General features: G+C 38.8%; 4 protein-coding genes across 5 annotated transcripts in view; 1 reads left to right on the forward strand and 3 right to left on the reverse strand.

Moving 5' to 3' along the window:
• The window catches only part of LOC145231978 (cadherin-23-like), a 40,705-nt gene extending 19,339 nt beyond the window's left edge, over positions 1-21,366 (forward strand). The window contains exons 31-46 of the mRNA XM_080096453.1: positions 101-220; positions 287-464; positions 9,362-9,576; positions 10,110-10,267; positions 10,373-10,512; positions 10,936-11,143; positions 12,191-12,479; positions 13,017-13,180; positions 17,742-17,902; positions 18,563-18,753; positions 18,921-19,054; positions 19,186-19,272; positions 19,532-19,570; positions 19,699-19,774; positions 20,053-20,142; positions 20,460-21,366. Coding sequence (XP_079952579.1) covers positions 101-220; positions 287-464; positions 9,362-9,576; positions 10,110-10,267; positions 10,373-10,512; positions 10,936-11,143; positions 12,191-12,479; positions 13,017-13,180; positions 17,742-17,902; positions 18,563-18,753; positions 18,921-19,054; positions 19,186-19,272; positions 19,532-19,570; positions 19,699-19,774; positions 20,053-20,142; positions 20,460-20,558 — 2,349 coding nt within the window. The 3' untranslated portion in view covers positions 20,559-21,366. The remainder of the gene's footprint in view (positions 1-100; positions 221-286; positions 465-9,361; positions 9,577-10,109; positions 10,268-10,372; positions 10,513-10,935; positions 11,144-12,190; positions 12,480-13,016; positions 13,181-17,741; positions 17,903-18,562; positions 18,754-18,920; positions 19,055-19,185; positions 19,273-19,531; positions 19,571-19,698; positions 19,775-20,052; positions 20,143-20,459) is intronic.
• LOC145231979 (uncharacterized) lies at positions 11-6,613 on the reverse strand. Its single transcript, XM_080096454.1, has 13 exons — positions 6,469-6,613; positions 5,504-5,534; positions 5,081-5,164; positions 2,850-3,210; positions 2,609-2,687; positions 2,459-2,536; positions 2,076-2,384; positions 1,888-1,953; positions 1,497-1,703; positions 1,278-1,439; positions 1,118-1,212; positions 860-993; positions 11-796 (listed from the first exon to the last, which is right to left on the reverse strand). The coding sequence occupies exons 1-13, from the start codon at positions 6,518-6,520 to the stop codon at positions 631-633; spliced, it is 1,824 nt and encodes a 607-aa protein (XP_079952580.1). The 5' UTR covers positions 6,521-6,613; the 3' UTR covers positions 11-630.
• Positions 13,175-15,618, reverse strand: LOC145231980 (uncharacterized). The gene is made up of 6 exons (XM_080096455.1): positions 15,192-15,618; positions 14,648-14,813; positions 14,459-14,592; positions 14,209-14,320; positions 13,796-13,965; positions 13,175-13,542 (listed from the first exon to the last, which is right to left on the reverse strand). Exons 1-6 carry the CDS (start codon positions 15,593-15,595, stop codon positions 13,452-13,454), a joined length of 1,077 nt encoding a protein of 358 aa, XP_079952581.1. The 5' UTR covers positions 15,596-15,618; the 3' UTR covers positions 13,175-13,451.
• LOC145231983 (uncharacterized) lies at positions 20,213-23,819 on the reverse strand. 2 transcript variants are annotated; one of them, XM_080096459.1, is made up of 5 exons: positions 22,610-23,819; positions 22,015-22,350; positions 21,308-21,397; positions 21,138-21,246; positions 20,213-21,073 (listed from the first exon to the last, which is right to left on the reverse strand). In XM_080096459.1, exons 2-5 carry the CDS (start codon positions 22,167-22,169, stop codon positions 20,555-20,557), a joined length of 873 nt encoding a protein of 290 aa, XP_079952585.1. In that variant the 5' UTR covers positions 22,170-22,350; positions 22,610-23,819; the 3' UTR covers positions 20,213-20,554. The 2 variants fall into 2 exon arrangements, with proteins under 2 accessions (XP_079952585.1, XP_079952584.1); XM_080096458.1 differs by lacking the exon at positions 22,610-23,819 and having other exon boundaries at positions 22,015-22,599.
• Positions 23,820-24,100: the final 281 nt, after the last annotated feature.

A 24,100-nucleotide genomic window follows, 5' to 3' on the forward strand; every position in this document is an offset into this window, starting at 1 on the left:
CAATTGTGAATTAAGTAAATGAACAAGTTTTTATTTTTTGTGCGAGGTATGTTGTGTGGTAAAAACGCTGGACGATAAAAAAAACTGTGAAACTTTACAGGGAACTATTTACGTACGCGGAGAGCTTGACCGCGAGACGGCGGAGGAATACACACTGACGATTGTTGCTATTGACAATATGAGGGACGCTGAAGAGAACCGACGTCGCAATTCAGTTCAGGTATGAAAATGCCGATCGTTGTTACGCGACAATAGAAAATAAATCTCTATTATGAATCACCGCCAGGTAACAATCACCGTTCTTGACGTCAACGATAATTGGCCTGTGTTCACTGAAGCGGGACCGCGCTCTCTCACCATATACGAAAACACGTCAACCGGAACGACTGTTGCCAAGGTTACAGCCACTGACCTCGACAAGGGAACGAACGGGCAACTGACGTATTCACTCCAATCGGAAGCAGGTACGGTCTGCATGTGTGATGTCATATTTGTATGACGTCATCAACACATGACGCAGCCTTCAACCATATTATGGCGACATTAGACTGAATATCGTTACTTTACGTTGGAAGTATATTAGGCCTTCTGATGTCATTGGCATTGTGACGTCACAGTTGTATAGTGACGTCACACAGCAGTTTCGAGAGCGTAGATCTTGATTTGTTGGGAGTTCCATTCGCTGACCACCAGTTGGTTGGAGGCGGTGATTTGAACAAAACTCGGCATTTTCAAACCGTCACGTGACTCAATCACGTGACGTAGAAACTTGTATTTAGAATCGAACACGGAAATCCTAAAAAATATAGAGTGAGACAGTTTTACAAATACAACTGAAACATACTGGGAGAAGTATTACCTGTCGTTTCCACAATCGGCAACATAAAGGAACCCGTTTGTGTCGAAACAAATACCGAAAGGATTCCAAAATTGTCCATCGCCTGTTCCCTTTCCACCAATCGCATACAAAGGTCTTCCCGCCAAAGAATACACCTAAACCGCAAAAACTTACATAGATTTTCACACATTCGCATTGCTATGAGCTGCACAACACTTTGAATCACAACAAAATTTTTGATCGTTTAAACTTTTGGACTTTTTCTTTTTTATTGCAAACCTTGACTGTGTGGTTCTGGGTGTCACTAATAAGAAGCTCTCCTCTTTTACTGATTGCTAGCGCCACCGGCTGGTTAAAATTCATCATGCGTTGACCTGTGACATAGAAGTATTAAAACAATTTTTCCCTAAAATTAAACAAACGAACAAACAACTTTAACCTAAATAACCAAATCTTTTTCGAATATCTCCTTTGGCGTCGTACACTGACACCGTGTGGCCAACAATGTCTGTGACGTAATAATTGCCGCTTACGTCACTGCAAATTCCATACGAATTGTTGCGGAAAGTCCCCTGACCGAAAGTCATCTTTAACTCACCACCTTGACACAAAAAAGTGTTAATGACGACATAATGACAGGTATGACGTCACAACGCACTGATAGAGAATATCCGGATTTCACTTCCGCAGCAAACTAGAATATCTCCTTGATGCGTCACAAACACTCCTTTGGGTTTAAGTTCGCTTTCGGTGTCGAAGGCGTGCTTGAAATTTCCGAATCGGTCGAAAATTTGTATCCGTAAGTTGTCGCTGTCGGACACCACGATATCCTGTTCGCGTGTTAGGGAAAGTCCCGAGATCTTGTCTGTAATTGACGAAATAACGCAAAAGTTTCTAACTTTTTCATTCAATTACCACTTGATGGGTTTTGACCCAAAAATTACCTACAATTTTTATTATACGTTAATCTTGCATTCATGAAATAATTTTAGGTGGGAGCCTTAAAACAGAGGCTCTGCTCAGTTTTGAATATGGTTGATGTTATTTACCTCTAAATCTGCTCGGGTATTTTCCTTTCCCGCCGAAGGTGATGCAAGTTTCTTGGCTTTTTTGACCTGCAACAAACCAAACAAAATCACTATCTTCGGAGTTTCAAAACGGCTAGTTTGGATGCAGTGCTGTACAAAATTCCATGTGGAATTAAAGCAAATTAAAAGTAATAATTAAATATTTTCACCTTTTTGTACCGCGGTATACTGCTGATCATCTTGGCATTCCAAGTCACGTGACTCAACCGATGGTTGTGAGTTGTGACGTAATCGGAGTGACGTGTCGGTTTTACGCTTGGGTAAGTTCGTTGCCCCTGACCTCTTGTTCACCCTGTCACCCCCAATCGCGCTTCCGTTCTCGAATATTCCATTTAACTCGGTTTCGGAATTGTGACGTGGCGATGACGTAAAAGAGTGCGTGATTGTGGAATCGCTGCAGCGACGAACGGTAACGGTTCGTTTCGGAGGATCCGGTTCCATTTCACCGGATGTGGAGTCTAAATAGTTATATTTCTTTCACTTTAAGTTTTCACAAAAAGTTAACCTTAAACGGGATTTTTTACAATTTTACCTGTGACGTGACTCGAAACGTTTGGCGACGTCACAATGCCAGAATCTTCGGACGTGCACGGATCGTTGTGAAAATTTACTGAGCACAAAAAAATATTTTAATAAATTTCGATCAGGAATTCAGAAAACAAGTATCATGTTAGGGACTTACCATTTTCTCGCCCCGAAGGTTTCTTCCAACTTTTTCTCAGGAAAATTGCAAAGTCCATGGAAGCCTTGATGTCATCAACCTGTGACGTAAAAAAATAGGACGTAAAAATTGCCGAAAACAAGCTTCTATGTTTTTGGTTTTAACTTAAATCGCACACTACAATAAAACATTCATGTTGTCACAACGATATTAATTCATTTTCCATTTTTCCAAGAGTTCCAAGCATCATATTAGCACTCACTTTTTCCTTATGGCTTCTCGCTGTATCCAATGCGTCTGTGTTGGCATAATCATCATAACGATAATTCTCCTTTTTCGATTTTCCAATCTCCGGGGCTTTATCGTAGACTCCTAAATTGCCATCGCTCTGTGACATCACAATACTCTTATATTCATCATAATCGTATCCAGCAAGTTCCAAGTTGATGACGAGAGCTTGTGCGGTCGCCTTCCAGCCCTTTTGTGCCCTCCAGTGGATAAGTAATGCGTATTTCTGTTGCTGTGTTGAGGAAAGTTTCAGAAGGACTTTGCGAACTTGTTTCTCGCTTAAATGTAGACTCCTTCCGAGATACCACGATGTGTGCTTTAGTTCATTGGAGAGTCTACGAATAAAAATATTGTGTCGAATAATATATAAAAGCAGAAAACGACTTAGAAACATACCATTCACAAATTTTACCAACTGTGTTGATGTACGTTTAAGAGTGGATTAAAAATGTCGGCATTTTTTAATTGATTAAACCAGTAAAACTTAAACAAAAACTGTCACATGTAGAAGTGAACAAAATCAATATGTAGTGATGGAAGTTTCGGTCATGAAATTCATTTTTCGTAGCTTTAATCGTTTTACTCAAATCACCACAGTATAAAAATTGGAAGAAAAATTGTTGCAGGTCTTTACAACACGATTATAAATCTGTTTTCAGTCACACAGATACCATTGGACTCCCCAAACTACAGTGGAAATCCCATAAACACACACAACAGCACATCAAGTAATGCCACATAAGCCTATAATATAGACCACCTGTTTATTAAACCATTCATATACGATAAAATTATGAAGATAATTTTATAGAAATTGGCTCAAGTTAATCCTTTAATATAGTGGAGAGATATTTCAAAAATCACTCCAATAGTGAAGTCTACACAAAGTATACTTCGGTTTTATTGTTAGGAAAGTAACAGTCGTTATCGGGTTGCGCGTTTTTTGACTTTGTTGGTCACAAAAATATGGCGTGGCAAACTTTATGGACACAGAAAAAAAAAACATACTGCAATAAAGGGGCTTAACTTTTTTTCTTAATATTTAATGTACCCCAATAAAACTGCTAACTATATGACACAACATATCCCATAGAGATGGCTAATTACTTCTTTGGAGATAATCACCAACAGGTGTAAAAATATCGTGTTTTGAAGCATGTTTCACTTTAATTCGAATCATTTACTTTGTACAAGCAAAACCGGTGGTTCTTAACTCTGAACACGCCTGAGAAACAACTGTTAATGGGTTGGACCCACGCAAAATAATTCACATTCAACTTACAGCCGAAAGTTTTTTTAACAAAATTTGTTTGGCTGCCTAAAAAAATCATACATGTGTGGGCTTGACTTACATTTCAGTGTAAGTTTCAAACAATAGCATCGTGGTTTGAATATTGCATTGTACCCTTGGGGTGGTTGCACTTGGCACATGCGATGGACTTAATGACGCTGAAGCAATTATCGCGATTCGATTGAATCCTCGTGAGAATTAAGATCGCGCGTAGTTAGTTAAGTTTCCACTTGCGCATGATCTCGTCTGCTGATTGAATTATCGGATTTTACCGAAACTCGGGAAAAACCTGAAATTTAACTGAACTTGGAAACCACCAAGACGACCACGGCGATAAGTAAAACACCCAGTGTATAACTTACACAGTTACACGAAAAAGTTGGGTATTTTTTATGTATTGAGGCAAGTCCTTTCGTTTTTGAAGCGCTGCAATCATTTTGGGTACAAATATAACTGATGGAAACGTTTGGTTTTACCCAATAATTGTTTAGTTATTGCTATTTTGCCCTAAACAAATGGAGTAGTGCGTGTATCAATAAAAACATCAGTTACCTAAATGCTTGATTATAGCTCGTGGCGAACAATCGATTTGATGTTTAAATTAAAACACTTTGAATTCATTTTCAACTTAATATGACATATTCGGAAAATGCGGTGCTACTTCCAATCCGACACAGATACGAACCAAAAATCCCATACAACAAATGCACTACAAATAGTTGGTCACTAACATACCATAATCACTACTAATTGAAACTAGCTACAATCACGAATTCCATTCAAGAGTTACAAACAACGAAATTCCTTTCCATTGACGTTTACATATTTACACCTTAAACGGGCATAGTAGCGAAACAAAACTGACCAACACAATAAAAACTTTAGAATTATTTGTTTTGTCCACCCCTACACACCTGTACAGTTGTTCCCTCGTGAGGCGCTGTGATTTTCGGTCACGCTTCACTTGTTTTATGTGACGTCGCTTCTGGCTGAAGTTTCTGGAAAAACATAATTGGAAGCGAGTTACTCCTTAACGAGGAATGTTGTAAATTTCCATGTAATGCAAGCGCGAGGAATTCATGTTCTATGTTGTCAAGGCGAGTTTTGTATTGTTTCATGTCCATGAGATAAGTTGAAAAGTTCAGACAAATGTTGGAAGGGAATTGTTTTCCCGCTTCGTGCCGTTTTACATGGACAACAACATTGGAATGTAAATTAACACAAATAGGGTTAAATCATAGCAGGTTTAATCCAGGCCTATTGAAGTATGAATGTTTTCATCTCTGTTAAGTTTTGAAAGTAGAAAAACTTTTCCAAAAATTGTTGAGAAAACTTACCCATTTTTAGATTTTCCTCCATTCCTCAACACTACAAAAATAACAACAATCCTAGTTAACATTGTATTTTTTTTATTGAAATTTAAATCGGAAAAACATAAACGTAACAAAGATTGTGTAATTACGTTATAAGGGATGGTTGTAAAGAAATAAGGTTATAGTCTTGCGGTGGTTTAAAAGTAAATATTAAATATTATCGTCGTAAGGGACAAAAATGTAGTATTGTGTTGGTTTAAAGCACATACACCACGCGAAACGTACGCACCAACACTTATAGACGACAAACACATCAAACCTACACACAGGTTGCGACAAAAAATGTCGTCAAATTCAACAACCGTCTCAAACAGCTATTCAATGTCGAAAAGCGTAAAGTTATTACTTCCAACAAGTCCAACGGAAATTAAACTAAACCCTCACGACAGATAGGATCCAGATATTTACGTGTGTGTGTCCGAAGTCGTAATATGAAACCCTGAGCCAGTGGGCAGAACCACGTATATTATGACATCATGCTTTGTTGTGGTACACGTGCTCATGTTTTGTGACCTGGTGTTTAATCCTCACAGGAGATTCCGCTCCCAGGGCATCAGATTCGTGGCCGTTTCAGTGTCTACTTTCAGTTTTATGTCGCGACAACCACCATCTTGTACTTTGTCTGATGCAGACACTTTTAAAACGAAACTCGTTCCCATTTTAACAAGACTTCCTCTGCGCGATGGTCTTTACTCTTTACCTCTAGCGTATTAGACAAAAAATATAACGCAAATACTGATCCTAACTGTCTTTAGGGTGCATTTGTGACATCATAAAGCATTATTTGACGTATTTTTTACCAGTACAACGTTAACTGCAACAGCAATTTAAAACAGTCCAACTTAATATCTGATCATCAAATATTTCACATTTTTGTCTATTTCAAACATCTTTAAATCCCCAAAGTATATTGTGACGTCATAACTCACCTCGGTCTTCCTTTTTTTCGGTCACGTGACGTTTTGTGAGAGTTCCCCCCATTTTGTAAAATAGAATATTTTTCTATTCGTCGTAGATGCAAAATATCGGCAAAACGAAAACATTAACATTCATAAATACAATATAAATATATCTGAAACAAAAAATAAGTGATTAAATTTCTAGTAAATGTGAAAATTTACAGATATTCTTGCATTAAACAAAGGTCACTTTATATTTCAGTTTATGCTACTTTCTTTAATGTTTTTCTGATACTTGGTATTTCCTGCTAAACTGTATCTGAGTTTTGTTTTACGCTTAAATTCTTACATTTATACAAATCAAAAAGAAACAAAAATAAGACTTAAAACAAATCCAAGCATCAACTCTGAAGATAAAACTCAACGTTGAAAAACTCTCCACCTAAACTCCCTTTACTCATGTCAATTAAGTGAAAATGCGGTCCATTACCGATCCACGTTTGTTTACATTCCAATATCTGACCTTTTTACCTCATTTCCAACCCCGCTAACCCAACAAGCATTGAAATTCATAGAAGCGATACCAAACCATCATAAACCATATCTACGAGAGAAATCTTATTGAAAATCTCCGCCTAAATTGGTCTGGCTTATATCAGGCTTATCTTTATGTTGACAACATACAAAATGCCACTCTTTAAGCCATGCCGCAACTCTGTGTTACTCAACCAACATTTGTTTTACTAAAATCAGGATTTTGCCAAACTAAGTTGTACAAATATGTTAACAGTAAATGCTTAATACTGGCATAAAATAAATGTTTACCATTTAGTGACCTTTAGGGCACAGTCGTCTTCAAAAACAACGTTTATGAACTTAGTTTTAGAAAGAAACTCTTGTGCCCACCTATATAACTAAATCCCAAAAATAAACACATCAAGCAACAAGCAAACATTTCGTACTTCTTTAACACATAACGTCATCTAAGACTTTCTGGTCACATGTAGGCTACTTAGGATTTAAACTATCTGATACAAGCTTAAGGTAAACAACAGTTTGCAGCATAGATTACAGCATGTAAGCATCAGATAAAGATCCAGAAAATGTGGTTAACACCTAATGTAACATGTACACACTGGTAGTGCCTGCAACAGCTCCATGGCCCATACAGGCGTTTTTTACTCGCCGTGCTTAAGCGTTCTACTTTAAACGGGTTAAGCCTACAGCATACCACCAATAGAAAAAAGTGGCACAATTAAATTCTTTTACCGTTGGAGTTAATATTGTGAATGGCCCAATGTTGTTTTCGTCATTTCAGAATGAAGTGATTGTTTATGTCTGTGACGTTCTGTTTAGCTGATTGTGTTTTGGTTAAAAAATCAATATTTCGTAACCAAACTGTGCAAGGTTGCCATGGGGATATTGATTACATGCATTGATTAACACCGTTTCATACTTCAGCTGGTATATTCCGGTTGAAAGTTGAATTAGACTAAGCGTTAATTAGGTTTGGATGTTGACACATTAGAACGCAGAACTATTTAGTTTGTTGTTTGTACTACCAGTTCTACCAAGTTAAAACAACGTGCTTGAAGCTAATGAAACAGAAAAAAAAATACTACCAACTTTCTGTTGAGCCGGTCTAATAAAAGCTTAATATTTTATAGCTTATTATAGGTTATTATCATTCTCCTACTTTCTACAACAGAACACAGCGTTGAATTGGTAGATTGAGCTCAATCGAAAGGTTACGATCTAATTGAACGGTTAATCAACACCTGTCTTTCAAAAGGCCATGTCTGCATAAACTGACCACAAAATAGTAAATAGGAAAAGTCTTACCTTAACAAAAATACCTCAAACCTCAAATGCCAGATATAAATGTCACCAACCGCTATAAGATATTAAAGAATTTTCTGGACGCTGCACGATTGCTGCATACTTGCGTAACTGGTCACCGCAAATGCAAAATCAACAGGAAATTCGCTCGCTTTCCCGCGGTTTGCCTCTTGAACACAACAAACAACATCTACAGTACAAACAACCGCAGTCTAACCCTCCAAGCTGCTGTGATACCGAGTACAGACCTTCCATAAACCGACATGCACCGCAAACCGACCACCACGTACCATTCCAAGCATTTAGTACAATCTAAACACCGATCGCCAACGAAGACAGGGCGGGTGCGCTTGTTTTGACACCGCACGCAATTTCGACAATTGAACCCTAATTGTGACGTCACAACGTGGCAACGCCTCCAATTTGGCGCGAGTTTCTGCATAAGCGCCAGCGAAAAGCGTTGTCAGAATTCCAAAACCTTGCGCTGCCAAGTTACCCCTTTATTTTAGCTTGACTTTAGGAAGCGCCATTTTTCATTCCGTCTAGTATTCGAATCAAGGTGTCGCGGTTTTGTGACGTCACAATGCTTGGGTTAAGGGGCTGCATTGAAACTACCTGGTGCGTGGTGAGCTATGCACTGAGTCTCGTTGTTCACGTAAATAAGTAGGAGTGGGTCAAAAATGCTTTGTTACGTTGCTATTATGATGGTCTAAACTAATTGGGAAACATCTGCGGTAAAAAATTTCTCTCCTGACATACATACGTAAAAATAACATACAGATATATATACAAATATGTTTCAAAAGTATACTTATCTAATCTATTTTGCGAGTTAAACAATTCTGGCACATCAAAACGAAGTTAATTCGTCACACCTTTCCCTTCGCGTGTCATAAATTTTTTTAACATTTACAAAAAAACAACAAACAAATCAGCACAAAAATATGATAAAACATAACAATACACACACTCACAGGCTACACAGGTTCAGTCAAACATGTATAATACTCTCCCCTCTACCGTAACTAATGTTACAGCTATTAAAAATTTACAACACAATTGAACCATTGTCACTTGATTCCAGATTACTTTGCAATCGATCCCTTCACCGGTGACGTCACAGTAGCGCGTCAAATCGTGGTGTCACAGCGCCACCCAACGGTAATAAATGTAACAGTAACTGCGACGGATAGTGGCGGTCTGGAGAGCAATGTGACGTTACAAACGAACATTGTTGACGTCAACGACCACGCTCCGACTTTTCAACAGCCGAAAGTAAATGTTATACGCATTCAAGAGGTACGTTGTTTTTGTAAGTTATTTAGTCAATGAACCTTATTTTTCTTAATTTTGTGCCCAACTAGCCCGAATGACATTTTCGTTTGACTATTTTTTTTCTCACATCTATTTTTTTCAATTCCGAAATTTTAAAGCGGGGTGGGCAACCTGCGGGCCGCGGGCCAAATGCGGCTCTTGATTAAAGGTTGTGCAGCCCGCAGAGACGCTTGGGTTTCACCCGTACTGCCAAACGAGTCCAACTATTATACATTTTGAGCAGATTAATGCACCCGATGCTATTTTTCTGTGACCTGGCGTATATGTGGCTAGAATTAAATGAAATCTAATTTTGACAATTGAATTTGGCCCTACAGTATCAAAGGTTGCACACTCCAGTTTTAAAGGATTAACCAATTCTGCTAAAGTATGCTGATTCAACATATCTGGAAAGTTTCTGCAATCGTTCTGTTTAAAAGTCAAAAGTTTTCATTCAAATGTTTTTACTGAATCGATAATTTGCATCTGATCATTGTTTGTATTATTGCGTCACATAGGAGCAGCCGGGAGGAACGTTTGTGACGCAAGTAATCGCCACTGATGACGACATCGGCTTGAACGCTGAAGTTCGATACAAGCTCCATCTTTCAGACTCGACCGAGGATGACGCTTTTCTTATTGATGACGTCACAGGACGGATTGTGACGTCACGGAGGTAAATATGCCTATCTGTTCACGTAACACCTAAAATAAAGATAAACTTATTACGAGTTTTTACGATTCAATGATGTCATATTTCATTTTCCCACGCTATGTTCAGGTTGGACCGTGAGAAGCGGAAGTCCTACTTGTTACGCATCGAAGGTCACGACCTTGGATCGCCCCAGCAGCAAAACTTTAAACTTCTAACCGTCAAGCTCGATGACGTCAACGACAACCGACCGTACTTCACTACACAAGGTCTTTGTGACGTAACACACCATGCATTATACATGCGTTTCGATTTTTTAAAAGCCTAAGAAGACAAACTCAATTCATATTAGAGTCAATAACAGAACATTAAAGAGAATTTTTAATAGCTACTAGGGATTTGGCACTCGTAGATGCTGCTTAGCCGCTCTAAACATAACACTGCGTTTTGAGCTTTCGGTGTCACAGAATGCTAGTTGTTGAGCAGAAAATTCTATCAATATTTTATGTGCGGTGTGCAGATTGATGTTGTGTATATGTATGGTTATAGATATATTTACGTAAAAAGTAGGTACTGTTGAATAATAATCGTAATAACTTTGCAGACCAGTTCATAATAATTCTTGAATTAATTAACAAGGTAACTGACTAAAAACTCTTTTGATTTGACATTTCAATTATTTTATCTTTCAGGAACTGCAACACAGACCATCAAAGTGGCAGAAAATGCCAAAGTCGGATCAACAATTGGTCGAGTCCGCAGTGCTAACGATCCCGACCAAAATGGAAAAATATTTTACCATATTCTCACACAAGATGGCGACAGCGAGCAAGCGGCGTTTCGCATGAGTGGAGACAGAATCGTGCTCAGTGGAGCGTTGGACAGGGAATCACTGGAGCGGTAAGTGCTGCGAATTCCGAACGGTTTGGGGCAAAATGCGCCTTATCAGCAAAATACCAGGCGTTTTTTGAATTCAAAACTAGACACAAAATTCGTGTGCGGTAAATACGGTTATAAAAGTATAGGATTTTGTCTGTTGTAAGTGCTAGCCATCCGGCGTTACAAATTTATGTATGGTATCTAGATGCTGCCTTTTTTGTAATTTTGCTTTTTTGTGGGCCTGAGACAAAAGTTGTCAATTTTGGCTTACGTCCACAAAAATCGTTAATAATTTAAACCCCTAAAGAATGAAGTAGCTGCATGAAACTTGGTTATACACACTGCAACAACCTTAAAATGTTGATCAAAACACGTGGGCAACCCTCCACTCTGTTTCACCGGTTTTGCATTTCAGCAACTTTTTTCGCAATTCAGCAATTCCGTTCTGTTTTGGCTCCAAGGCTTTTTTCACACGCTTAAGAAAAAACAGACACTTTTTAAGTGACTCTACGCCAAAATTAATAGCGTACATAGTCGCCTTATTCACATAATCGCAAACAAATTTGGTTGAGGTGTTGACGGTTTATAGTGATAAATTGTCTTCCTCCTACCATAGAATCAATTATTCGATATTCGTTACCACAGTTCGCCTCAATACAACTACCTTCACGCTTCCGTGCGTTTGAAAGATAATCCAGTTTTTGTCGTGTCATTGTGTGAAAGCTTTTGGGGGTTAAATACTTCGTTTGGGTTTGGTGTGATTTTTGTACAAGAATCAGATAAATATGACACCTTGTTTTTCACGTTTACTCCCTGGCGATTTCAAAGATAAAATGTATGGCAAATTTAATAAACATACTAATCACGCATAGCAAAAACATGAATAAACATCCTATATTCAGCCCCATAAAACGGTCCATTTTTTAATTGGGTTTCTCTAGCCTACGCCTTGCCATGTGTGTGAATGCTTGGGAGACCGGCTAATCCGATATAACGCCTACAGCACGCCTGACGTATAAAGAATTTAACTTTTCTACGCCCCCTACACTACTACTTTACATATTATAGATATATTCTCATTATCGGAGCAACCAACAACCCAAACTTTACAAAACCGCTACCCTTTGGACGGTGGGACACAGCAGTCAACGAAGATGATAAAAACCTCCCTTCAGATCTGATGGCGAATCGCATCACCTACCCAATGTCATTAGTCTGGGACCCGTCACGTGACAAATCCCTAATGAGAATGACAGTACTAGTCGACGACGTCATTGACGAGAAGCCGACGTTCTCACGTGACCGTTACGTCACCGCCGTCGAGGCATCGGCGCGATTGAATAGCGTTTTAATAAAGGTTAGTAAATTGGCTTGGATATGCTCGGAAAAGTGCGGGTCATGGTGATACTACGTTTGCCAGATACACAAATGTCTGTTGTTTGCTTTGCCGTCAAAGTACATATTCGGAGCCTGTTCAAATAAACCGAACCTGCGCCATTTGTCTGCAATTTGTGGTGTGGATTTTGTGCGTAACGTTTGTTTGGTTTTGGGCCTCACCTCTAGCAATAACAGGTTTACGATGTCTGTGACCCTAATTTGTAGGTTATTTTTCAATTCATACTGTGCAAAATGCTTGCATTTGAACTTGAGAAATGCAGTGTTAACCTTTTTTTTCAATTTGTTTGACAATACAGACGGTAATCGATATTTCTGATCCTGTTTGGATTCAGAACATTAAAATGAACAATAATCTAAATCAGCTGTTGTAAAGAGCCTAAATGTAGAATAGCAATTATGTTTACAGTACGAACCACACCTTATTATCACTACATGATTTTATACCACTAATATTTGAAAGGTTTTGGTGATAGTTAAACGCTGTATTGTTGCACAGATTAATGCTACAGACTTGGACTTAAACGACTACATAGAGTATGACCTTGTTAGCTGCCAATTAATAAAACCAAACAACAAAACTGTCCAGCGACGTCATGATTTCGTCATCAATCGTGAAAGTGGCGTCATTACTACGTCGTCTTCGATCGGCGGAAATAAAGGGTAAGCGTTTTTGTTTATTTAGTTAAAGTATAAATATAACATTTCGAAGTACAGCATCCATTGAAAACACATTTTTGATGAGTCATTGTTAGTTTGCAACCGTTCAACGTACCATGACTCGACAAAATTGCTGAGAACCTTTGAAAGGAAACAGTTGCTTGGCAACAACAGCTGTGTGAAGACATGAGTTTAAAGACATAATACAAAAAGCACACATATAAAAATTTCACACCGAGCATTTTCCTACACGAAAAATTTGTTTCTATAAAGCTCATTCAGAGCGACGTAAATTTGCATCGTGGTTTCGTTTTCTTTTCCATTCTAAAATGCCGTCGATATACGTGAACACTGGCTGGTAATACCTGAAAATAAATAGAGATCCAAATAAACTCTTCTTATTCTTAAGTATATTCGATCAAAAGCATATGTACGTGCGTCTATAAAAACGGCCGGACTATATTTGTACTCACATAGGACACATAAATAAAAAAACGGGAAACAGAACTGCTTTTCGTTTTCGGCCCCTACTAACTTATATGGATTGTATTATCTTGGATAAAACGTATTTCAGTTTTGCAACGTTGGTATACACATTAATTGTTTCCTATTTTTTACCTGTTTCCATATTCGTGGTGTAAGAAATGGCGTCTCGGTCCAGCAATTAGGCCGGCTGGTAAAATTTTGTCGTAAGACCAAGGAAAATCGTATCCACTGTGATTGTCGAGTAAGATTGGCACAAATAACATGATAAAGAATGTTCTAGTAAGAGGGTGGGCACCTTGGATCTGTGTATAGTAAATTTGTGTTGTTTACATATTTTAAAACAAGCCACACAAACAAGAAAACAAGGCCGTTTACGATTTTTCAGGCAACTAAATAACATTGTAACAGCACTTCTATCAAAAAGAAGTTTAAAATGATTATTTGACTAACTGACATATAATGGCAATTACACGTTAAGCGATAAACCTACAATTACATTTCAAGATCATGGTGGTCATGAGCATGTAATTAGGGACTTTTATTACCTTTAATCCTGCATTAGCGGATAACACCAGAGCAATTCTTTCCACCATGTGAAGTTTATTTGTAATTTTCACGTTTAGTGATTCGTGAGTGTGATGTTTTTTGTGAAAAAGTCTGCAAATGAAAAAGCTTTTATTTTCAAACAAGATAGCAACTTTTTGTTAATCTGGCACTACTAAAATAGTAATAAGCATTTTGGTTACGTTTTCAAATATCACACTGAACCAAAGACAATAAATTAATTTAGTCTACCTGTATAGTGTAGCATTTTTATGAAATATAAAATGTTGAAGAAAGAAACAAGCATCATAAACGACAAGCGCTATCACCAGGTGACGCACAACGTCTCCTAGCAACGGTGCTGCTACGGGCAACGCCCTTGTGGTCTGCAAAAAAGCATTCTTAACTATCAGAAGTCTAAATCGTATTTTGCTGTTGTACCTGAAACAAGTGAAGACGTTTTTCGTCTAAAACTTGCGGTTCGACTCCGGCGTACGATTTCACGTGAAATGTGTCTAGAATCACTAAAGGCAGCGAATATTCGAAAGCCTCCCTTAATTGCATTACAACTGATGTTTTTAGATATACTGCACTGGTATCTGTAATTCTGAAAATAAAAGTGTAAATAATTTATTACCATAAATGCTAAGGTACAATGTACTACTGTATATCTAAAATGTACTCAAAATGAGCAGCAGACGATCAGCGTCAGTGTAATGTTTTATTTTAAAACACAGAAATATTAATTTCGCCTATTTGGGCATCGTCAGTTTCCGTCTGAAAAGAAAAGAACGATAAAAACACATAAAAGCTAAAACGTTAAAATACTAAACAAGTGACAGCCGCTAAATCAGACAAAAGCGATGAAAAACAATGGAGAAGGTATGTAACTAACACCAAAGCTGACTGACTGCTAAAAAAGGGGTGGCAATAAAGGCGCCGGTAGCAAGCGAAAAAACAACTGTAATATACTATTAACACTTACTTGTACTTTTCAGCCAGTTTGTAGTTGTGCATTAATCTATGAGCAAATAATGGAAGATAGGTCCAAACTTGAACAGAAAACGTCTCGTTGTAGACAGTTTGATACCAAAACTGATGACGTAGCCATTCCCACGTCAAATCTATGACGTATTGAATGGCGTCAGCATTGCAATAGGCGATGTATATCAATAGAATTGTGATAATGCGTAGAAGTGTCACAAGCTTAGTGTTGGAAATGGTCGAATCTTCATTTGTTTGCCTCAGTTTGGCGGGAGTAGACTTTGTTACAGTCTGTGTTATCGACATTACCACTGAAAACGTGCTAAATGTGCCTAATCCTATGGGGTCTAGAAAACAATTACACATTAACTTTACATAAAAGGTTACTCGCATTTTCCATAACATACCACATCTGCTTACTGTACTTATCTTGACCTGCTAGCGAAACAATTCAATGTTTTTATCACTGCTGTGCACAAAGATCGCCTGTTTCATAAATACTAGCTGGCTCGCTATTCCCATATCACCGAACAGGCTGTATCACTTAAACATAAATAAATAGAGGGGATTTTACGGCATCCTGATCAACTGTACTTTCCAAGCCAGCGTGATAAACTACGACCAAAAATCACCTCTTTATATCCACAATCTCATCTGCTAGCAGTCTTTTCAAAGCGCTTACCAGCAACCCTGCCTCAAAGCTTTTCAACTTCGTGACAATGCAACGTTTTAAAGCGCACTTAATTCCTTCGCTCAATAGACGAAGGGAGATGGTTGTAATTGGAAACCGGCGTTGGCTTGTAGGAAATTACCGCTACCAGGCTCTCTCCCCAAAGGCTGTGTAAATAACACGTTCATGTAGAGCAGGGGCGGGCAACATACGGCCCGCGGGCCGGATCCGGCCCGCGACGGGATTTTGAGCGGCCCGCAGACAGTTTCAGGTCTTACATGATAATGTGGCCCGCCACGACAGTCTGCCGCAATCCTCCACTGCTTGCTTACTGCGTCAAATTATAGTTGTAACGGACAGTAACGCTCCACAATAGCAAAAAACTTTCCCGCCGTTGTTACCATTGCACCATACGTCCATTGTTACGACATAACTGCCAACTATGTGTGTGGCCTGCTTTTACGGTTTCCTTTGTTTCCACACGTAGCCTAGTTAGTGTTTCAGCAGTATCTAAGTCTGTGATGTACGCATTAAATTTGCTGTGGTGAATAATTTTATGTTAATCAGTTAGATTGTTTGGACTGTATTCTATTTGTGGTGTTCTTGAATGTATTTGGTTTAGCTGGTCAAAAATCCGTTTTTAATCAATGGATAGATACGCGATTAATGTATCACTTCAGGAATCCAGCCCGCCAAGTACTTCATTTTCCCATGTCAGGCCCGCCGACTGGAGAAGTTGCCCGCCCCTGATGTAGAGTGTGTATTACCCGTATCGCTTCAGCCCTTGTATTATACATTTAACTGGCGTTGCTACACTTGACAGCCACTAAAATACAATTCTAAAGCTTGCTGATTCTTTCAAATTGCCTCATTCATAATAAATAATAGACCGTGCTTACAACAGTCAACAAAACGTGCAACATGAACGACAATCTGCTTTCAAACAACTGTTTAAAAATTCATTACTCTTTATTGACTCGTCACAGTCCATTGAAACGTAACAATACCTTGGCAATGGCGAAAAGATAGCTAGTTATCTACACAATGTACAGCAGCCTGGCCGTATGGGTGTCATAGCCTTTTACAGTCCAGTTGCAACGAATTAGAACAATTATGTACATCCTGCTGACAGAAACGCACGTTTTCCACGCTTAACTTCCTCCGTGTTTGGACAGGCTTTATAATAGATTTTAAACAGCGTCCGGATTATTTTGTTTACAATGGACCTTACTTAAGCAAAGTAAACAAATTTTGAATGACGTACGGCGCGCATTTGACTAGAAAAACTTACTAATATGCGCCTATCCTTGCAGTATAAACACATCCTGAATTGTGGGTACCTTGTACTAAGCTACTACGGGCATCCTGCAACTTGAAAAACACAACCTTTTTTGTCATGTTTTAAGAGTAAATTTGGCGCGTGGATATTTTAGCTCAAGATTATCAACTAGCGGACGCAAAATATCGGACTTTTAACTTTCGAAAGACGTGTACTTATAATCAAAACCTTAAACCAGTGGTTCTCAAACTTTTTTATTGCGACGCACCAGCAAATAAAAGTAATGAGGAAACTTAATATTGAAGTTGTGTTTAATGATACAACAACAAAAAGCATCGAAACGGAACTATTCTGCGACGCCCTTGGAAAATTGAAACGACGCACCAGGGCGTCGTGACGCACAGTTTGAGACCTACTGCCTTAAACAATTACCCAACAGTTACGTTTCAGGAGCTTTGAAACTACGATTTGAGATTTATTTTAATTAACATTATTTTCCGAACAAAATGATTGCTATGATAAAAAAAATTAAAAAAAAATTTAGACTTTCGACAACGAGCATCTCTTTTGTGAAGTTTATGTCTGTTATTGTTTCGTCACAGACGTTACGTCATGACTATCAGGGCACGTGACTCTGCGAATCTTTCGTCCACAACAACACTGGAAGTTTTGATCAAACAAAAAAGTCGCCGGCTGAAATTCGTAGTCGAGAGTCCGCCAGATGTCGTCGCAGAGCAACAAGACAAGTTCACAGAAATTCTGCGTAAGCAATACTTTATCTTTTAAGTCAGGGGTCGCCAAACTACAGAGGTCACTTCATCCGTCCCGCGATCACATTTTTTGGTTTGCCAAATGGTATTGCTAACTTTGTAACATTCAAAAATTAATCTACTCCTTACTAAAGTTTTCCTGTCGCGATATGCAGAATTGATATTACCTAGTTTTATGGGATTACAACGCCCAAGATTGATCTAAATCCGGTTTGTTACGTCACAAACAAGACTACGAGCGCTAATTGTGCGCAAACAATTGCCTTCTTTTGTTACTTGTGACGTAATATGCAAGCATTGCTCTTAACACGAGACGAATTATACAGTTTAACAGTCGCATTACCAGATTTTAAATGGGATTGTAGAAAGACCATCTCTTGGCACCCCTTTAAAAATTGGCACAAGGCTAAGTTTGGAAAGACGGCACTACGGCATGTAAATTATGCGGCCCGCGCGAATCATTCTTAAACTTATCCGACCCGCAGTGAAAAAAGTTTGGTGACCTCTGTTTTAAGTGCTTAAAGTCCTTAGAAAAGTGCATGCGCAGTTTGTATATGTATTAATGTCATGGAAAACATATTTTTGTTTATAATACAACAGAAGTGTGCTTTGGTCTGCAACTACAGATAACAACCAACAACACTTTTTTGTAGGTAATCTTACAAACTCAATAGTAACAATCGACAAAGTGCAAAGTCACGTGACACCTGCAAGGAAGCGTGACCTCACCAAAAGTGACGTCACAATCCGAGTGTTCGACAGCGCGCTTGAAGTCAATCAAATTGCTCAGAGGTTAAGGAGATCGTCGGGCCTCAAACGGCTGTTCCGAGACTATTCTTTCTTCGTAAGTATATATACTTATACGTCATCATACAAAAAAGAAATAGAGTTCTTTAAAATAACAAATTTTAAAGCTGTTAATGTGTAAGTAAAGCAGCGAGTTTTAAACCAACATACAGAGATAACTTAAAAATTTTGACGGTTTGTCAAATGACATGAATTGATTTGCAGGAAGTTGAAACGCGGAAAGAAGTTATGATTCCAAACGATGTTATGGGATTGCGAGTTGGTTTGTCCATCATGTTTATCATTCTCATCCTTGTGATCATCTTCTTTATCGTATGTCTCATCCACATGCGACGCACGTGAGTTTCAAAGTTTGTTGTGGAAAGACATGATTAAAATTCTATGAAAAATATACTGGTCACTTAGATGTAATACGCATCATTAACCCAACACAATAACTTTCCTTATGTTTTTATGCCTTTTTATTTAGGTATCGAAAGAAAATTCGGCGTTTGAAAGAAGATTCTTCAAGTCCCGAAAACAGAGAAGACGAAATGTATCAAGTATCTCCCGACAGGTGAGCTACTAAAACTTTCGAAATATATACAACATTTGTTTGATTATAATGGGTACATGTTGTGACGCACATTAGCATATTGTAGGTTGGACTTTTTACTGTTTACTTTTAGGCACATTTTAGGGTGATTTTCTTTTGTATCTAGTTGATAAGTTTAAACGAAACGGATTTTAATGGGAAATTTTCCAATAAATCCAATAATCACATGTAAAACGATGTTTGGTTGATTTACTATCATTCATATCTGTATTTGGTTTAGACGAAGCGAAGAGAAAGATCTGAGTACCGAAAAACTTGGGTGAGTGAATTTGTAATTTTTTTGTTTTAAACCCACTTCAGCTGTTATTTATTCATCATTTAATTCTTACATCGCTACACTGTATGGTAAACAATATCATCTGAAACATTTGGTATACGTCATCACAGATTCGACGACGTCACTAAAGAAAAGGAGTCAGTAAGAGGAATGGAATCACGCCGAGTGCAAAGAAGTTTCACTACAGTAAGTTGGTAACATACAAACTTAAACAATGATAAGTCATTTCTGCCCGTTTGAAAACCGAATGAAGAAACTTCATGTAAAATTCTAAAATGTTCGGAAAGTCTATTATAAGCCCTCATTAGGCATTTTTAAGAAAAAATTCAAAAAAAATCTTGCTTAGCTGAATCTTTTCGAAATTTTTTTAAAGAAGTCTTTTTGTTTCGTGCTAAGAACACAGACGTCTGACCTCAATTTGCCTACACATAACTTAAATCTCGTCAAAATTTTGTATTTTTTAGGACGCCCCAGCACTTGCTAGCTCCCTCCTGTGGTCACCATCAATGGTTCGACGCCCAACGCGTTCCATGGATGCAAGTCGCAGCTTGCAGGTCGGTCACGTGACTTTTAAACTAGCAATCAGCCAATCGTGACAAACCTTAATCCGCTGATAGTAACATGTACACCACGGAGAATTTTATTCTGCTACACTACGTGCAAATTCATGAAAAACATGGCATTGTTGGCCGATAGGAAATAAGATAATTGCACAATGCGTTTCTTGCGTCATCCCGCCATTGTGAGGTCATAACGGACGGCAGGAAACTTAACTAAAATGCGCCCAAACTTGGCGCAAACAGCACCCGAAACTGTACAAAACTTCGAACAATATATGAGCGTGACGTAATAATGCATTTTGTCGTTTCAGACGCACGACGCATTTGATTGTGACATCACACTTCACGCTCCGGGCTATGAGAAGGCGTTGACTCCACTACACGGATCCGATAGCGGTTCCTCGTTTTAGGGAGGACCCGAATCCGGTATCCGGATCACAATAGACTTGGTCGAATCCGGAGTTCTACGAGCTTTGGTGAAACCTTGCGGTGTCGTTGGAACCCTGAACTCGTTTCTCTTTTGCCGCGCAAACGTAGTAGTCTTTTCCTGGCTACGAACGTCACTATGACGAACACCGCTGTTGCCATGGTAGCTATTATCTTCACCACGTTGCGAAAAACCGTTTACTTGGCAACGAACGTCGTCAGCGGTGTTGCCATAGCAACGCTCGAATGTGGGCGTTCCGTAGCGACTCAGCAGTCGAGGAGTGAGCACGCCTCCAGTGCGCCCTCTGGTGTTTTGCAACCACGGATTTGCACTTTTGACGTCACGGGTTCCGGTCAGTGCACATTTCACGTGATCTTGATGCTGCAATCGGATGTTCCGTCCGCGCATCACCAGCCAAGAGTCGTTGAAGCCTCCAGCGTCGTTTCCCATCCAAGTGTTCAATATAACTGACGGCTTGCTGGATGTTGACGGCGAAACCTGTTAAAGCAAACACAACATTTTTACGCTGTCTGATTATTCTTCTCTTATTGGTTTATGTTACTTTTTGACGAGAATGCATTCGCGAGTCTGCGTCATCGACTGTGACGTCATCATACGCTCCATTGTGACGTAACGGTAGAGTAGGCGTGGTCGGAGGCGTCGTTGGGTGTCTGAAGATTATTTACATTTTTTAGCTCTGTCTTATTTCTGACGTCACAAACAAACACTCACGCTTTTGTATCCTTTATGACGTCACCAATAAAGCGATCGGCTTGCATGAGTCGAATGAAGACTTGAAGGTTCTGTTCGTTATTTCTGCGCCTTTAAATGTAAGTAGGTTGGTTGCAATAATATTTCATCACATAGTCGTTTTTTTTAGTGGAGGCAATTTGATTGAAAGGGTCCAAAAATTCAAAGAAATGATAACCAAGTCATTTCTTACTTTGCAGTCAGACCTGTGCCCATGAGAGTGCATGTGTAGACAATAAAAACAATATAAAGCTTACGTAACTTGCGGCTGTGTAGCGACAATCTATATTAGCCACTGAAAGTACTTTTTAGACAGCAGATTAAGTAAGTAGAACAAAATTCAGTAACCCTAACAAGTGCTAAGGAAGAAACGGGCTACCAACTTAGGCGTTAAGAATTGGCAACGTCAACACAATGTTTGAAATGCCAAAAATCAGATGATTTTGCGGCATGAGTAATTTTGACGTCGTATTACAACCAAATTTATGGCATTTAACAAAGAACAAACTTATCTAATTTTACTCCATTTGCGGTTACGGCTATTTTCGCTTTTTTGTTACTAATTGAAGTACCCCCTTCTTAGAATTAGAATCATTCCAAGTAGATAGGTCAAGCCTCACGATCCAACCACAAACACAATGTTTCGCAACCAAAAACGGATTTAACCTTCAGCCATTCATCAATCACACCTTAATTGACGCTCGATGTCCTTCTGGAGCCTACTGGTCCGGATTTTCGCTTGTTGTGACGACATTACAGTTGGATTTGCCGAGCTGGCGACCTTCCTAACGAGCAGGGTCTCTCGGCGATTGTTTCGTCTCTGTGGCGTCAGAAGGGGATCCATTATGTAACAAACAAGCGGTTGTCGAGTGCTCCTCTGGTGGCAGTAATACAAATAAACGCGTTGGGCTGGGGAAAGTGGTTTTTGAGTGGCTGAAACACTTTGAACTAGCTCCTCAACATGCCACAAGGGCTCTAAACTATGGAATTAGCGGATTTGCTGGTGGTAATACCGCAGCAAACTTCTGCAAACAACAATGTATTGACTGGTTTTCAACCGGTGGTCAATGGAGACTTTAAAGTGATCCATAGACTTCAAAGTCTATTATATTTGGTAATCAACTGGAAAAAGTTGCACATAATTTATTAAATATTCGACCAAGAAAAAATTCTGAATTATTGCCAAAAATGGTCATGACCATTAACTGTCAATTGTTTTATACTATTTCTCGCAATTTAGTTTTAATATAATATATTTCAGACCAAAACTAACTTTGTCCTTACTTAACAACGGAATGGTGCACGAGTCGCGACGTTCTGGTAATTGAATGATGGTAAAATTGCACTGACGAGTTAAGAACCACTGATTTATAAGTTACATCACTGGTATAAATTCGCACTAACACGGTTTACTGTGTGGATAAAAAGAAGAGTGTTCACCGTGTGGTAAAGTGACAAATTGTAGGATCTAAGTTTTTAGCAATCAAGTTTTCTACTGCTTTGTCTATCAAAATAAAGCCAATTCTTGCAAGCAAGGAATGTATGTCAACCCTGCACATATGTTATTCAGCAATGATTCGCAGCGTTGTGTCATGAGTACACATTTCCGAATATACCTAGTACCATAAATCGACCCGCTGTAATTTCCAATAAGTGCTACCTGAGACCGTGAATAAACAACTTGTGTTGATGGAGCAAACAGTTGTAACGCATAGCATACGATAGAATGTTTTCACAACAGAGCAAATGTTACAGCGTAACTGTTTAAATTACAGACGGATCATGCGCCACCTAAAACTGCGATTAGTAATGGAACAGCCGTTTGATGCGTTACCCTTAAAAAAATATTTCACAAAAAGTCAGCAAGCACCTAGTGGTATTAAGTCATATTTGTAGTTGTTTGGCGACTTCACACCTGACAAAAAATCACTATTGTATTGCATTAGGCTATACAGTTATTTACCAAACAAAAGCCAACATATCCAACAAAATCTATCTTTTTGTCTTATCCGTGCGGTAATTTTATGCAAAAGAATATAAAACTGACTTAAAATTACCAAAATTAGCTTTAAATAAATGGCCAGCGTTTAAAATGTAAACAAAGTTATAATTTATAACGTTATAAAATGTAAAAAAGGTTGGCAGTTGCACAAACAACGATGTCCTTGGTACAACTTATCCTGCTGTTCCATAGGTTGTTGAGGTACAAAGCACATGTTTCGGCGGCCTAACATTGACTGACAACAATGTGCGAGTGTTTTCCAATCAAGTAATCCGACTCAAGTTACCAAAATCCGACTCCAAATCTCTTAGCAACTAAAACTCTTACTCAAGTCGACAACATACTAAAGTTGCACATACAAACTCCACTTAAAAGGCAAGTAACTGACCGCTATGAACAAGCTGGTGTTATTACTGAGGAACCAGCTACAAATGCTTTCACTATTCGCTTATAAACCCCCTGTGTTACGTCACAAGCACTTGTTCTGCCGAGTAATCACAGGAACGCCCGCCCATTGTCGCGCACTGGTTGGATTCCGCTGTTTTTATTGTGACGTGATATCGCGTTACGATTCGAATTCCATTGTTGCGACAATTTTGTTACAATTGCCCGATCAATTAATTCCGAATTGGCGCTTTTGTCGATCGCGAAATTGGAGGAATTGATCTTAGCTGAGAGGGAAATGATATCGGGATGCTGCAATGAGGGTAAAACCGGGGTGAGTTTAGGGGTAGGGGGCAATAGTTACCCCAGGGCCCCACTACAGGTGGCAA

This window comes from Phallusia mammillata, chromosome 6 (genome assembly GCF_965637545.1).
Source record: "Phallusia mammillata chromosome 6, kaPhaMamm4.hap1.1, whole genome shotgun sequence".
NCBI lineage: Eukaryota > Metazoa > Chordata > Ascidiacea > Phlebobranchia > Ascidiidae > Phallusia > Phallusia mammillata.

Coding starts and splice junctions, on each gene's coding strand:
- LOC145231983 (XM_080096459.1), bottom strand. CDS start 22,169: ATGGATCCCCTTCTGACGCCACAGAGACGAAACAATCGCCGAGAGACC. Junction 21,398..22,014: donor GACATCGAGCGTCAATTAAG/GTGTGATTGATG, acceptor TTACATTTAAAG/GCGCAGAAATAACGAACAGA. Junction 21,247..21,307: donor GTCATAAAGGATACAAAAGC/GTGAGTGTTTGT, acceptor AATAATCTTCAG/ACACCCAACGACGCCTCCGA.
- LOC145231979 (XM_080096454.1), bottom strand. CDS start 6,520: ATGGGGGGAACTCTCACAAAACGTCACGTGACCGAAAAAAAGGAAGAC. Junction 5,165..5,503: donor GGAGGAAAATCTAAAAATGG/GTAAGTTTTCTC, acceptor ATGTTTTTCCAG/AAACTTCAGCCAGAAGCGAC. Junction 3,211..5,080: donor ACGAGGGAACAACTGTACAG/GTGTGTAGGGGT, acceptor TTTTATTCGTAG/ACTCTCCAATGAACTAAAGC.
- LOC145231980 (XM_080096455.1), bottom strand. CDS start 15,595: ATGTTATGGAAAATGCGAGTAACCTTTTATGTAAAGTTAATGTGTAAT. Junction 14,814..15,191: donor AAACTGGCTGAAAAGTACAA/GTAAGTGTTAAT, acceptor TTTTATTTTCAG/AATTACAGATACCAGTGCAG. Junction 14,321..14,458: donor AAAAATGCTACACTATACAG/GTAGACTAAATT, acceptor TTTCATTTGCAG/ACTTTTTCACAAAAAACATC.